The sequence below is a fragment of the Athalia rosae genome, chromosome 6 (assembly GCF_917208135.1).
Source record: "Athalia rosae chromosome 6, iyAthRosa1.1, whole genome shotgun sequence".
Lineage (NCBI taxonomy): Eukaryota > Metazoa > Arthropoda > Insecta > Hymenoptera > Athaliidae > Athalia > Athalia rosae.
This window is the reverse complement of record NC_064031.1, coordinates 13895227-13908709: the sequence shown is the minus strand read 5'-3', so window position 1 is coordinate 13908709 and position 13483 is coordinate 13895227. Positions and strand designations below refer to the sequence as shown.

Here is a 13483-nt window from a genome sequence, read left to right as displayed (position 1 = left end):
GCGATAAGTTAAGTATACTTTATTACGGACAGTTGGTGGGCTGCACGTATCTCACTAACGAAATATGAGAGAAAAAAAAGTGAATAAACTCTTCGTTAATTGCGAAGTGGAAAAGTGGGATACTTCACCTGTGATTAATATGGTTCGATTTTTCTTCTGTTTATTGGACAAATTTACGCACTTACGCAAACAAGCATTGGCGTATGATCGCGACACTGGAATATCATTCAGTTGTCAAAACAACCAGAATAAATAATCAGTTATTTAAAACATTAACACACAGCCTACGTATTCGAGCATACGCCAAGCGACGCATGACACACATCACGCATCGTTCAAGTTGCCCCGTTCTCGTCAGAATGCTCCTCTAATTCCAACGAGTCGGTGAATATTTATAAAAATGCAAAAATCGAAACTCACTAATCGTGCCCACGTATCGCCCAGTGCAGTGTTAATTGGCGATTAAATGTCCTCAAGTTGACCCGTTAATGTTGCATTCGAATTTCTCGTTTGCGCTTTTTTTTTATTATTAAATATTTCCGATCGAATGATCGAAAATTTTGGAACATAACATAATATTTGTTTGTCGTATGAGAAAACATCAAAAGTGAAAACATCGTAAATTATATACCGGTGTTTTAACAGCTTGGTAGAATTTGAGGCCCCCCGAATGATCTGGTATTTTATAAAAGTGATATTAAACCCCTAGTATCTAAAACAGGTGCTATAATTTAGATCCGCAATATTCTCAATGTTCTCAAAGTAAAAATTCATCGCCGATCGGGATAAAAATTTATCGTTTTTTACCGATAAGAAGGACACAAGTATATAAAATATTTCATCGCTTAGGAGTTTCGCAAACTTTCGAAGATATTATACATCGTATCAAAAATGGGATATGACGACGTGGCTCCGCACATGGGAAATTTCGGTCGATGGCACTGCAAAACTTATTTCATCTTATTTTTACCGGTGATAGCCAGTGCCCTTCACAATATGTCCGGTGTTTTTTTGGCAGCCGAACCATATTTCAGATGTCTGACGCCTCGTGAAAATCCTAGAAACGCCACCTTAGAAATACCCGCGGATATGGGAAACGCCAGCTTTCCATGGGACTCAAGAACCGGAGGCTGGTCGCAGTGCGAGAGATATGACATCGGCCCCGAAGAGACTCGTGAAATTTTTGGGGAAAATAATTCTTCGCCATATCCTACAGTGAAGTGCGATTCTTTCGTCTACGACAAGAGCAACTACGTGCTCACGGTAGCGACTGAGGTGAGCGTGACAAACAACTGAACGGATTAGTTTTCGACGCGATTGGAAACTATCGAAGTTAGATTGTCTGATTCTCGAGTAGACTCGAGTGGATCCTGGGAGATTGATTAAAATAATTCGCCGGTTTTTCAACGAGATCACAATTTAGAGTATTCAATAACTTTCAGCTTTTCCGATTGCAGATGCATTGAATGAACGATCGCTTTTTTGATCCAGAAAACCTTATTTTCAGTCACCATTCGATGTTAATTGACTCCGATGTTTTTTTCAGTGGAATCTGGTGTGCGACTACGCCTGGTTACGCGCTTTCGCCGATTCGTTATTCATAGTGATAGATGTTCCCGCGGTGATCATTTTCACTGGATTATCCGACAAATACGGTCGCAAAACTATGTTACTGTACGGCTCGATATTTCAATTATTGTTGGGTCTGCTCGTCGCTGTGTCTCCAAACTTTGCGACGTACGTCGTCTTGAGGACGCTATTGGGAACGATGACGAGTGGACTTATTCTCGTACCTTACGTAGCTGGTAAGAATTTTCCGATACAATTCTACGATGAGGTGCAACGCCTCACGAGTGATGCGCGATGAATTATTTATCCAAATATTAGATATTTCCAATTTTTCACAGCCGTTGAAATGGTCAGTTCGAAGAATTCGTTAGCTGCCGGACTCAGCATCAGTGCTGCCTTCGCGATAGGCAGTGCTCTTCCTGCTGTTCTTGCCTATTTTACTACGAACTGGAGAATTTTGCAAGTGACTCTAAATGCTCCCACTATCGGGCTCCTCGTGTTCTGGTAGTAAGTTCCACTCTTCGTTATAGCGACGCTGATGAATTTGCGATCGACGTAAAAGTACTGCCGCGATGAACCTCGTGTAGAATTGAAGCAAATAACGATCGTTCGTTTTTCGCTCGACTTTGCAGTTGGATTTCCGAATCTCCAAGGTGGTTGCTGGCCAAGGGCAGAGTAAGCGAAGCGAGGGATGCGGTCGCAAAGGCAGCCTCGGAAAATGGGGTGAAATTATCGCGAGATCTGTTGCACAAATTGTTGGGTAACGAGAACAAAATCCAAAAAAAAGTTGAAAAGTCATCGATTCTTGACCTCGTGAAGCACGCGGAAATCAGAAACAGAACTCTGGTACTCATCGTCGTCTGGTGAGTGAGCGATAATTTTTTTACATCGGCTCAATCGCCTTCGATTAAACGTATTGCCATTTTTTTTTTTTTTTTTCAAGGTTCGTGAACAGCTGTTCGTACTTCGGTCTGTCTTGGAACAGCCGAAATCTTGGAGGCAACGAGTTCATAAATTTTCTTCTAACCGCAGCCGCCGAAATTCCAGCATATATCGTCATACTTTCTACATCGAAGAAGTACGGTAGAAAGAAGATTTTGTTCGGTGGCATGATGATTTCGGGAATATCGTCGCTTTTAACATTCTTCGTTCCCATCGGTAATAAAAAATCGTGAATATACGTCCTCCGGGAACGGAGGAAGACGACGATCACGATTCAGCGAAGAGAATAATATTATCGAAATACACCGTAGGATCGCGGTGGCTGATGATCCTCCTCTCGTCATTGGGGAAGTTTGGTGTAGCAACTGCACATCTGACAGCTCTGGTGTTCACAACCAGTCAATATCCAACCGCGCTCAGAAATGTTGGAACCGGAACTTGTTCGGCCGGCGGCAGAATCGGTGTAGCGGTGACACCGTACATTATTTTGTTGGTGAGTTTGAATAAGTAGATGATCGTTCAAAAAATGTTCTCAAAAGTATGAATTTCATCGGATTCTAATGAATTTTTAACAACTTGCAGTCCAAGACCTCGGCGTGGTTACCATTCGTCGTTCTTGGATTCTCCATTATTTTGGGCGGTTTGTTGGTGCTGCTACTTCCAGAAACACTGAACACAAGATTACCCGACACGATTCGAGAAAGTGAACAGATGAGAAGGTATATTGAGATTCAATATTTTCTCGCGTTTCACTCATTATACACGTCGAAAAAAGATTTTAATAAATAAAAAATTTGGAGTTTCAGAACCAAGAAACATACCGAACCTCGAATCGATCAGCGACTGGACGTATTCGCAGACACAGAATTGTTGGAAAGTAGAAACGAGGAAGTCTCCCAGAAATAAATCAAAGAAAATCATCTTCGAATTTTTATGCATTTGGCTTCGAAAAACCTACTCACCTCATCGTCTACTCATATATTTCTTACTTCGAATAATTTGTTTATTTAAACCGTTAGAACGATACAATCTCATAGCATGTCTGATTCAGGGGAATGGATCCGAACGATCACCGCCACGCACAATTGTCAAGAATTTTATGGCCGAATAAGCTTTTCGCAATCGTCATCAGGAACGATATGTAGATTGGAGAAGCTATCAAGAATCCGACGACTGCTTCAATTTTCTAGACTTCCTGCAAAACGATAAAATCAGCGGGTAATGTAAACCACGCACGTTCCGAACATAATTCAATAAGAAGTACATTGAAGAACAAAGTCGACGTACTTTCCAAACTGCTCGCCATCCTCCATCGTCTGCGGTAAATCCATATTCAACGTTTCTGGCAGAATGATCGTTAACAGTCCGGCGATTAGCGCACCAGATCCGAAGATCAGACGAGGCAGATGCGGCCAAACGGTGGACTGAGGAAGAGGATAAATCGCGTGAATGCTGATGACACGAAAAATGCTTTCACACTACCTACATCGCCACTCGATAAACTTACGGAGTAATTGATAAAAGGAGCAAGAATTCCACCGATCCTGGCGACCGTCGAGCAGGCCCCAACGCCTACGTTTCGGATCACCGTTGGATACTGCTCAGCCGTGAATAGGTAAATTGATTCGTAGGATGCCGTTATCGCGAGCTTTCCAATCATTGAAAAAACGATGACCAGCCATTGCATACCTGATGCAGAGGAATGACATCATGGAAAATAAAATATTTGAGATCATAGTGACGGAAGACACTCACTGTTGGGAATGATTGTAGCGACGAGTAAAGATGTTCCCGCTATCAACATGCAGCTGACCAAAACGAATTTTCTGCCCCATCTGTTCAGCGTAAAATATACCAGCCCGTGAGCAGGTATTTCTACCAAGGCAGAAATTAGAGCGTTCAAATAAGAGTCACCTACGAGATTGGAGGTGTTCCAGGATAGTCCGTAATACGTGCCGCTGTTTATGAACCTGTGAATAGGAGTACTGCAGATTAGAGTTGCCCAAAAAGCGAGTGAACTGTCCAGGAATCATCGTCGATTACTCAATTTATGTATCTCAAGTAGATCGCTCACCAGCAGAAAAAAAGTACGAAACTCTTCTTTCTCAGATTTGGATATTTCGTGAGAACGTCGAGAATTGTCGCTTTTTCTACGTCGGATTTTGAGTCGGCCGTTTCGCCGAGCAACCCGTTTATCGCGTCTCGAGTTTCATCAGCACCGTTCGCGGTAGACACCGCGTGAAGTAAATCAATCGCCTGCTTTCTACGACCCTTGGACTGAAGCCATCGTATGGATTCCGAAATGAACCTGCACAGAGAAAAATGATTGAACTTCCTTTTCGGACATCCCGTGAACGACAGAGAAACTGGGATAAATTTGCGTTGCGAGCTAATTACCACCAGTAGCTGAGAAACCCAACAGCCGGAAGGATCATCGTTATCTGCAAATGTCGCCATGTCCTTATAAAATATGCGCAAACGATGAGTGTCGCGTATCCCAATGAGTAAGACACGTGAATGCCAGCCACGATTACTCTTCGGTGTTTGGTCCCGATAATTTCGAGCACTTGGACGAAAGAGAAAGAAAAAAGATAAAACAGAGGCGAGTTGGAGAGACGTGTTGGTTTCGATGTATTTTAATTCGTGAGGAACACTAGCGATTTTTTAATTACCATTGACGTAGCCTACCATGAATATACCACTGCAAGCTGCCCCAACAACGATCCTCGCGATCGTGTACGATACGAATTCGGGGGAAATAAGTACGAGTATCGAACCGAGCAAGTAGCTAACGATAGCAGCGTAGTAACTCGGTTTTCGACCCCATTTGTCGGACGACGCACCGAAAATCATCGCTCCGATCATCACCCCGACCATGAAGAGGGAATCAGAGGTAGTTTTCAACCATGAATTATCGCAAACTAGATCGAACTGAAAAGTGAAAACATCCTGATAGACCAAAAATCGTGAAACCTCACATTTTTCATCGGACAGAATTACTTCGTCAATCGATCGGATTCAGGATCGTGATTGTACCCCGACGATAGGTCAACATCGATAAAACGTCGTGCCTGTTATCTTTAATCTGATTGAAACTCACATCGGAGGTGATAGTGCGCTTATAGATGCTCTCGTCGTAGACGTAAGAGTCGCATTTAACAGTCGAATCAGTCAACGACGGATCACCATCGAGGTCGTACATTTTACACTGCGACCAGCCGCCCCTCTGTTTATCCCATGGATAAAATTCGCTCGAAACGTTCGAGGACAACTTGTAGGTAGCATTTTCTTTGACCTCGTCTGGAAGCAGACATCTGAAATTCGGTACAGCCCCCAAAAATACTCCCGACATAAGAGTGAAGCCCGTTAAGAAGGTGGTCAGACAAGTAAGCAGCAATTTTATGCGTTGGTATCGTCCGAACTCCCCGATCTGCAACAACGCGTCCTCGTACGCCATTTTTCAGCGGACTTGCTGACACTCGGATTGTATTAGAAAATTTAGTTTAACCGTTTTTTTTTTTAATGAGTCAATCGAGTGAGTCGAGTCGAACCGAAAGTATCTTCGTTATTTTTCAGCTGTAGAAAATTTGACCAACACTATTCACCGCGGACATTAACATTTATATTCCGCACGTACGAACTTTGAGGTATACTCGATGCAACGGGAGGATTCCGAGACTGCAGAAGCAACGTCTTCACGAATCAACGAAATTCAACTTCCAGAATTAATCGCCCTAGACTTTTGAGCCTCGGAGAGACGTAGATAACCGAATCACTTTTATTATCGAAAGCTCACGCGTGCTAATAACATTTATTATCGCGTATCGTAAACGTTATATATTTTTCAAAAAACTATTTCAAAGTCCACAACTCATGACGAGTTGATCTTATCTTCGCCAAACGGAAGCTTTATTTATATTACTAACAACAAAGCTTAAGATGATTGAAATACGATCGTTATATAATTTCAAAACGGAGTCAGTATTACAAGTTAAAGAAATGGTATCGCGTCATTACCTCAAGTGGCGGCGCGTTAACGTTAAAATTGCATTCAATTTTATCTATCAGCCTTTTTTACGTACACTGATATGTAAATTCGAAAATATTATTTTTTAAGCGCTTAAAATATTGGTAATTATTGCAATCTCTTGTACAAAGGCGATTAGGCTATGAATATATATGAAACAAAGTGGAATCCTCCTCCTCCTCTCCTCCTTTATTTTTAACTTCTTGTCATTTCTTGTCAGTTAGATTAGAACGAGAATCAGGAGAACAACAAACAGGGAAAATTGGGCCAATATATACGATTATTTGTCGTAAGCAGATTTCGGGCTGACCTCTACGAAAAATTGACAATTCCGTCTGATGGCTCCGAATCGTCTGACTTTTCTCATTTAAATCTCCCGTATAAATTATTCGAAAAATTTCATGTAACGCAGGCATGGCTTGTGCGTTTTTCATACTCGATTTATTCAGGACTTGAAAGCGCATGAATTCTTGTAACAATGAGTGAAAGATATCATCCACCCATCTTTTTCGTTACTCAAATCGTTGGCTGCTCGCGCCCACGATTCAAATTCTTCATGTTTCACGTCGCGCGCACGTAATCACTCGGCGTTAACAGCTGATTTCTCTAACTTCTGTCGGCCACAGTGTTATCACCTTTGCGAGGCCACGTGGGAAAATGGCCGGAGAAAACGTTAAATTGCGGGTATTATCGTTGTGCAATGTCGAGTAAAAAGAATTTGAAGAATATTGATTCTGCGTTTGCTTGAAATTCGAAATTTTTTCTTACCCTTGTTCTCATTCGTTATCACAATTCTCGTAGATTTTGGCGCTCCACGGATTCTTCCAATCAGATTCAGCCTTCAGAGTAAAAACTGGAGCTTTCAGAAAACCTTTTAAAAAAAATGTTGACTTTACGTACGTGTGTGCGCCGCATAAAATACTTCGAACCAGGCCGAATGCTGATAATAATACGGATGCTAATGCAGAAGGTATGAATAACAATGTTCCAATTTTTCTTCATACTTTTCACCCAATATTTATAGACTCTGACGAGGAATGCTGCTATTTTCAGAATTCGGATGGTGGTTCAACAACTCGAATACCGAATTCAAAGCAACCAATCGGAGCCCTGAGGCGGTCGGTTTTCAGGAGAGCGTTCAAATGATCGAAAGAATTTTTAAAGAACAAGGTCCGTTCGATGGAATACTAGGTTTTTCTCAAGGCGCCGCGTTTGCAGCCATTTTATGCGCTATGCAGCAAAAGAAACGTAACTATGAGCTGAGCATGGTTCTTTAAATTTTTCTGGATACAGAAATTTCCTAATAATGATTCAACAGTGTCTTCGATTAGGTTCAATTTTGCCGTTATGATATCTGGATTCAAATCACGTTGCGAATCACATTCCGTATTCTACACCGAATGTTTAGACATACCAAGTCTTCACGTTTATGGTACTGGCGACCAAATTGTTCCACCTGGTATGATATTTGTTGCAACGAAATTCTTCGATACGGATGAAAAGAAATTGATTTTCATAAACGTTAAATAATTGCAGAAATGCCTCAAGAACTGACGAAGCTTTTCGCCAATCCGATTACGCTGACTCATGTGGGAGGCCACTATGTACCAGGAGATAAAAATCTATACAAGGAGTTTCTAGAGAAAATGTTGTTCAAAAAAAATAATCCCGATTCCAGATAAAATTCAGGTATTCGTAGGATCGAAATATTTTGCGGCATAGAAAATAAACTAGAAACTTCGCATAGCGTAGGTTTCCTTTTTCTAACATTTTCACATTTGATTTCGCTAATAACGGTCAGATTCGATGTAACTCACACGTGTCAGATGTGAAATGTGAATTTCGTGCGCTGTACAGGAGAGTATGTGGCAATACGATATCCATAGGCGAAACACGGTAAGGCAATCAACTCTCCGATTATTAAATAAATATTTGTTTTGACGCCTTTATTTCAAAAATCACAGGCACGGACTAATTACAATCTACTTACCTAAAAATAATATTAAATTTCTCGTGTATTTCCATTAATAAAATGTTATTATTCCTATATTGGTTTTCATCATTATCTAGTATCGTTAATAACATGAACGACTGTTGATTATGTTACACTACACTGTATAAATATAACGCATAATTTTCGAGACATCAATTTGAAAAGTGCTATGGGTAATGTGCCGAAAACGGCCAAACTTTACGTACGAAACTTGACGTGCAAGCCCCCTAATTCGCTGCCGGTAAAATTAACGAAATTTAGAGACTTCCGTCAATGACAGCTTAGAAATTAGTTCTCAGTGGGTGCAGATGTCTCGATTTTAGATTTCAGCACTTAAATAAATCAGATCTTCAGATCACTTCGTGTACCAACTGCTGAAACGTTCGTTGATACGATGATATAAATATGAAATATTCAAACTCGTTCCTATCAGATGGACATTTTCGATATTCTGGAGTGCACGGAAGTGGATCTGTGAATATTGTTGAGGCTTTCCACATCCTCGGTCAAATTGTAGGGCTCGTACGGTTCGGTTTGAACGCCGACGTCTTCGTAATCGAGCTCCAGAGAATCCTGCTCGTAGATAACGTCGTGACTCCTCGGTCTAGCTACCGAAGGAATCCAGGGTTGTTGCACGCCCTTGCCGAGCGCCAAAAATACCGCCGCGGTTGACAAAAGGACAACGGAAGCTACGCCGAAGACCAATCGCCAGGAGCCCGCGATCTGGAAATTCCGCATATCACATCACGATTCAGAAACTGACCAAAAATCCATTTCGACCGATCCCCGGCAATACTTACGGAGCCGTGAAGCGCCTGAGTTACGAAATAATTCGCGGCCAGAAGACCCGCCGCTCCAAGGGTAGAACAGAGAGCGCAAGCTGCGGCTGCACAGGCGGGGGATTCTTCAGGCGCAAGGTCGGCGATCGCGGCCAGTGCACCCGCTGGTGCGGTTCCGGATACGAGGAGTGCTGCGATTCCAAGCCAAGCCGCCCCCAAAGCTTGACATCCAGCGTATCCCGCCACGAAAAGCAAGGCAGCCGGTATGAAGTGTGCTTAAAAATGAAGAAGATATTTTACGAACGTTTGAATGAAAAAAAAAAATAATAATACTTCGTCGGACTGAGCAAGGTAGTTCAATTGGAAGCCTTTTTTCTCACCCGTGTAGACGACTAGCTTTCTGGCCGTCGTCGTCGATACCATCCCAGATTCCCGGACGTGATCTACCAGAAGACCGCAGGTCAGAGCAGCCATGAAGTGTCCGATGTGTGGCAGCGTTGTGAGCACCGAGTCCTGAAACAAAATGTATTCGTTCGCTCCGATGGAAATGTGAATCTTAAAAATTTGGTCGTCACTTACGTTTGCCGTCGAAAAACCGTAGATGAGTTTCAGGTACTTGGTCATACCGAGAGAAAGAGTGGCGTCGCCCCATTGGTTGCCCATAGTTGCCACTGCTGATGCCCAGACAGGAACAGACCTCAACAGTTTTCCCCAAGGAATGACCGCTGCCTGTTGGTAATGTATTTAATATGCGTCCTCCCAGTTTCACGAAAATGATGAAAATGATGAAAATAACGTTACACCGCGAATAAACTTACGTTGGTGTCATGCTGATAGGACTTCGGCGAGTTTTTGACGAAACGGCCGAACGCAAAATACCAGCAAATAGCCACCAGAGCTAGCCCATAACAGAGGGAATCTCGACCGAAAGAACGAACGACCGCAGTTCCGATCCAACCCATTAGACAGTAGCCGACACTAACGGCTGTAATAAAAATCATATGGGAACGAATTGTACATCCGCACTTCATTTCCCTGACGAATGAAACTAATGAAAGTCAATTTAATTTGCATCATAATCACCCGCGTAGCAGGAAAAATACCAGCTTCTATGCGTGGACTTGAACCACGTCATAGCCAACATATGAGCCGCAGGCATGGTGGCCCCCTGTAAGTAAAATTCGGAATTCAGAATTCGTTTTGCGGCGCGAGAAAAAATTTCTCTCCTCCAAAAATACCGCTCACCGTACACAATCCCTGAAACAGTCGGAGCGCGACGTGGGACGGTCCTCTCCAAGCAGCGGGTATCAAGAGCGAGGCGAGACAAGCGCTGAGAACGGCGCGGGAGAACACGATCGAGGGTCCGGAACGACCCCAAACGAGGCAACCCCCCAGTATCGGACCCGCTACTTGACCCCAGAGGAAGGCCTCGCGCATTATAGACTCCGCGTGTTCTTCTTGCGGTAACTGGAGGTGATACAATGAAATCCAGCGCATAAATTTTTCTCAGTACAAAGGTAAACTTTTTGAAAAAAAAAAAAAGGAAAACAAGAGGATGGGACGAACGACCACTCACTTCCATCAGTATGACCTCGAAATCTTCGGTTTTATTTCGGCTCGTGATATTGACGAGCATGTTGCAATGCCACGACGTATCGATGATGGCATGGTTGTCCTCCTGATTCGCCAAAAGGGCCACCGAGGCACTGACTTCTACGGTACCGCAGAGGGCGAACCCGATGGCAACGAGAGAAGCGACGACGTGTCTCGCCCGAACAGCCGCTGAAAAAATAATCGACTTTGTTAACGATCGTTTGAACAGCGAATTAATTCGAACTTCCGGCAGCAATGCGAGACGTGTTCGCTCTGCAAGGTGTTCGTCGAACACAATTTAATCCGGCACCCCGTTATATACTCCGTATATATGTTAATGAACGCGGTAATTCAGTCTGGATATCATACGTGTCACTGGAAGTGAAATTAATCGCGTTGATGTACAAAGTGGACGATTCCACGATTGCAGGCAGTGACGTACGCATATGGGAAAATGGTTTCAATAACCATTTGATATATTGGAATAATTACGTACACATGTGCCGATACGGTACACGTGTATTTCATGCCGACCTATTCTAGATCTGGAATTGTGCGAGGCTACGCGAGTTCGGGTTGATATTATTCTGTTTAAATTTATTCGCGTATTAACATTGATCGAACTTTTTCGCGTAGATATAGGTATACATGCGAGAGCTAATAATTTTCCTCGTTTGAAGACGAGTGCCACGCGTTATCACGATGTACACACAAAATTATTTGAACTTGCGTTGATAACTTGAACACAGCAGACGCCAATCTCGCTATCCTCCGATCTCCACGAACCTAAATGTATATTCATTTTACCTATCTTATAATTATCTGATGATATTGCGCAACGATTCATAGGTATAAATATGAACGGTAAATTTTCCATCCAGATCATCGCGATGGTTCAAAATTGGTGAACAATTTTTAATCGATGAGGGATCGATTCTTCTCGGACAACGTTTCGGGCATCTTTCACATTTTTTTACAAACAACCTCGTTAACGAACGTCTCCAACGATGAGTCGGTACATGGAAAATATTTCTAATTAATCTAAAAGTTATCACAATTGTAATAACAATCGGTGGACAAATATTGTACACCGATCGACCGCCAACCTCGTAGTCACCTTCGTACTGCGTATTACAATTTCCCGCCTTACAATATTTTGTCGCTATGAAATTTCATAAAATTGCGATGATCCGTGCTTTGCAATGAAATGTTTCAATCTCGAGTGAAAGACGTAAGCGTCAACGGTTCGGAAATAAAAATTCAACGCCGAATTCCGCAACGAGATTATTTTCTGGTAGACAATGATTGGTGATGAATTAATTTTCTAGGCAGAAACTGGGAATGGCCGTTACCGAAATTACGTTTTTGATTTTTCGATCATCCGTTTGCAGTATTCCAACCCTTTCAAATGAAAATTGAATTGCGTGGAATTTATTTCACTCCGTGATTTAGGTTTTTTTTGAACGATGGTCGCAATTTTACGAAGTGTGATTAATTTCCTCGTATACATTGATCGCGTTACAAACCTCTCACTTCCTTAGCAGCTTGTTTAATTTGAACACTGCTACACTTGACTAGGTGCACACTTCCTCTCTTCACGAACTCCGCCATTTCACAGAACGGTTAATTTCTTACCGATTCTCTTGAATCAGGCAGAAAAAGAATTCTTATCAATAAACTTGTATATACACGTATCCCCCAAGTACCCACACATCGAGTCTAATATACCTACACCAGACTCTACTGCGTCAAAGACGCTATCGCCGAATATATATATCTAACGAATAAATTATAGTGTCCGGACAGACTGACGGATGACTATTTTTTCTCGATTTTTAGCATCCATGCTTCACAATCATAAACTACCTGTGCTTTGTATCACCGTCAACCAGCTCTCTCCGTTCACGCAGGTATCCCAACAAGGTAACCACGCGCCGCGTCACACACCACTTTCTGCTTGTGCTGTGATAATATTTATCCGTTTCGATCGTCGGTTTTTTTTTTTTTTTAAATTCGACAAATTTTTGATCAATCGCAATGAAAAATATAGTAATTGTCACGTGTGACTCGAACGAAAATTATACCGAAAATCATGTTCCCACCGACGTTCGGGAATCGCACGGTAGCCAGAGACAAATTAAGATTAGATGAACTTTGGGGGGGGTTGCTCCATGGTTTTCTCCAAGTTTTTTACTCATATTTACACGCAAATGAGATCCGACGAATTTCGTAGGTATAATGTGCAATAATTCAACCCACCCCTAACTTCGAGAGCCGCATGTCTCAGCTGGACGCTGCCTCTCTTGAGCCTTACGAGGGCTGCCATGGCGGTCAGGTCATCATGTGAACGGATTGCACATCCATGAGAAAGTATCTATGTTTGCGACACATGATCGCGTAGGGTTAACTTTTGTGTTTCCAAGAAATTGATAAATCTAACACAAGTTTCTAAAAAGAGCTGAATTTTTTTTCTTCGATTCAGAGGGTTGGAAATATTTTATTCCCGAGCACTTTGGTATACGCGTATTCGCCGTTGCACTGATAATCTATCACTGCTTTATACCACGTACATAAAGTGGC

General features: G+C 42.4%; 4 protein-coding genes and 1 long non-coding RNA gene across 8 annotated transcripts; 3 read left to right on the top strand and 2 right to left on the bottom strand.

Moving 5' to 3' along the window:
- The first annotated feature begins 167 nt into the window (after positions 1-167).
- On the top strand, positions 168-3458 carry LOC105687816 (organic cation transporter protein-like). 2 transcript variants are annotated; one of them, XM_012403714.3, is made up of 8 exons: positions 168-1275; positions 1547-1805; positions 1908-2076; positions 2202-2432; positions 2513-2727; positions 2823-3004; positions 3094-3230; positions 3312-3458. In XM_012403714.3, exons 1-8 carry the CDS (start codon positions 892-894, stop codon positions 3415-3417), a joined length of 1683 nt encoding a protein of 560 aa, XP_012259137.2. In that variant the 5' UTR covers positions 168-891; the 3' UTR covers positions 3418-3458. The 2 variants fall into 2 exon arrangements, with proteins under 2 accessions (XP_012259137.2, XP_012259146.2); XM_012403723.3 differs by having other exon boundaries at positions 275-1275; positions 3318-3458.
- Positions 3459-3492: 34 nt separating this feature from the next.
- LOC105687826 (organic cation transporter protein-like) lies at positions 3493-6094 on the bottom strand. The gene is made up of 8 exons (XM_012403736.3): positions 5612-6094; positions 5184-5442; positions 4909-5077; positions 4586-4819; positions 4267-4481; positions 4019-4200; positions 3799-3935; positions 3493-3706 (listed from the first exon to the last, which is right to left on the bottom strand). The coding sequence occupies exons 1-8, from the start codon at positions 5966-5968 to the stop codon at positions 3670-3672; spliced, it is 1590 nt and encodes a 529-aa protein (XP_012259159.2). The 5' UTR covers positions 5969-6094; the 3' UTR covers positions 3493-3669.
- Positions 5267-8585, top strand: LOC105687844 (esterase CG5412). 2 transcript variants are annotated; one of them, XM_048657349.1, is made up of 5 exons: positions 5267-5404; positions 7340-7508; positions 7592-7786; positions 7857-7997; positions 8075-8585. In XM_048657349.1, exons 1-5 carry the CDS (start codon positions 5387-5389, stop codon positions 8218-8220), a joined length of 669 nt encoding a protein of 222 aa, XP_048513306.1. In that variant the 5' UTR covers positions 5267-5386; the 3' UTR covers positions 8221-8585. The 2 variants fall into 2 exon arrangements, with proteins under 2 accessions (XP_048513306.1, XP_020709145.2); XM_020853486.2 differs by lacking the exon at positions 5267-5404 and adding an exon at positions 7006-7222.
- LOC125501433 lies at positions 5758-6356 on the top strand. The gene is made up of 2 exons (XR_007279014.1): positions 5758-5897; positions 6088-6356. It is a non-coding gene; the product is annotated as an uncharacterized LOC125501433 (long non-coding RNA).
- On the bottom strand, positions 8456-13461 carry LOC105687836 (sialin-like). 2 transcript variants are annotated; one of them, XM_020853464.2, is made up of 10 exons: positions 12636-12654; positions 12430-12545; positions 10887-11092; positions 10556-10777; positions 10394-10478; positions 10129-10295; positions 9890-10039; positions 9691-9823; positions 9332-9585; positions 8456-9254 (listed from the first exon to the last, which is right to left on the bottom strand). In XM_020853464.2, exons 2-10 carry the CDS (start codon positions 12512-12514, stop codon positions 8961-8963), a joined length of 1596 nt encoding a protein of 531 aa, XP_020709123.1. In that variant the 5' UTR covers positions 12515-12545; positions 12636-12654; the 3' UTR covers positions 8456-8960. The 2 variants fall into 2 exon arrangements, with proteins under 2 accessions (XP_020709123.1, XP_012259171.1); XM_012403748.3 differs by lacking the exons at positions 12430-12545; positions 12636-12654 and adding an exon at positions 13163-13461.
- Positions 13462-13483: the final 22 nt, after the last annotated feature.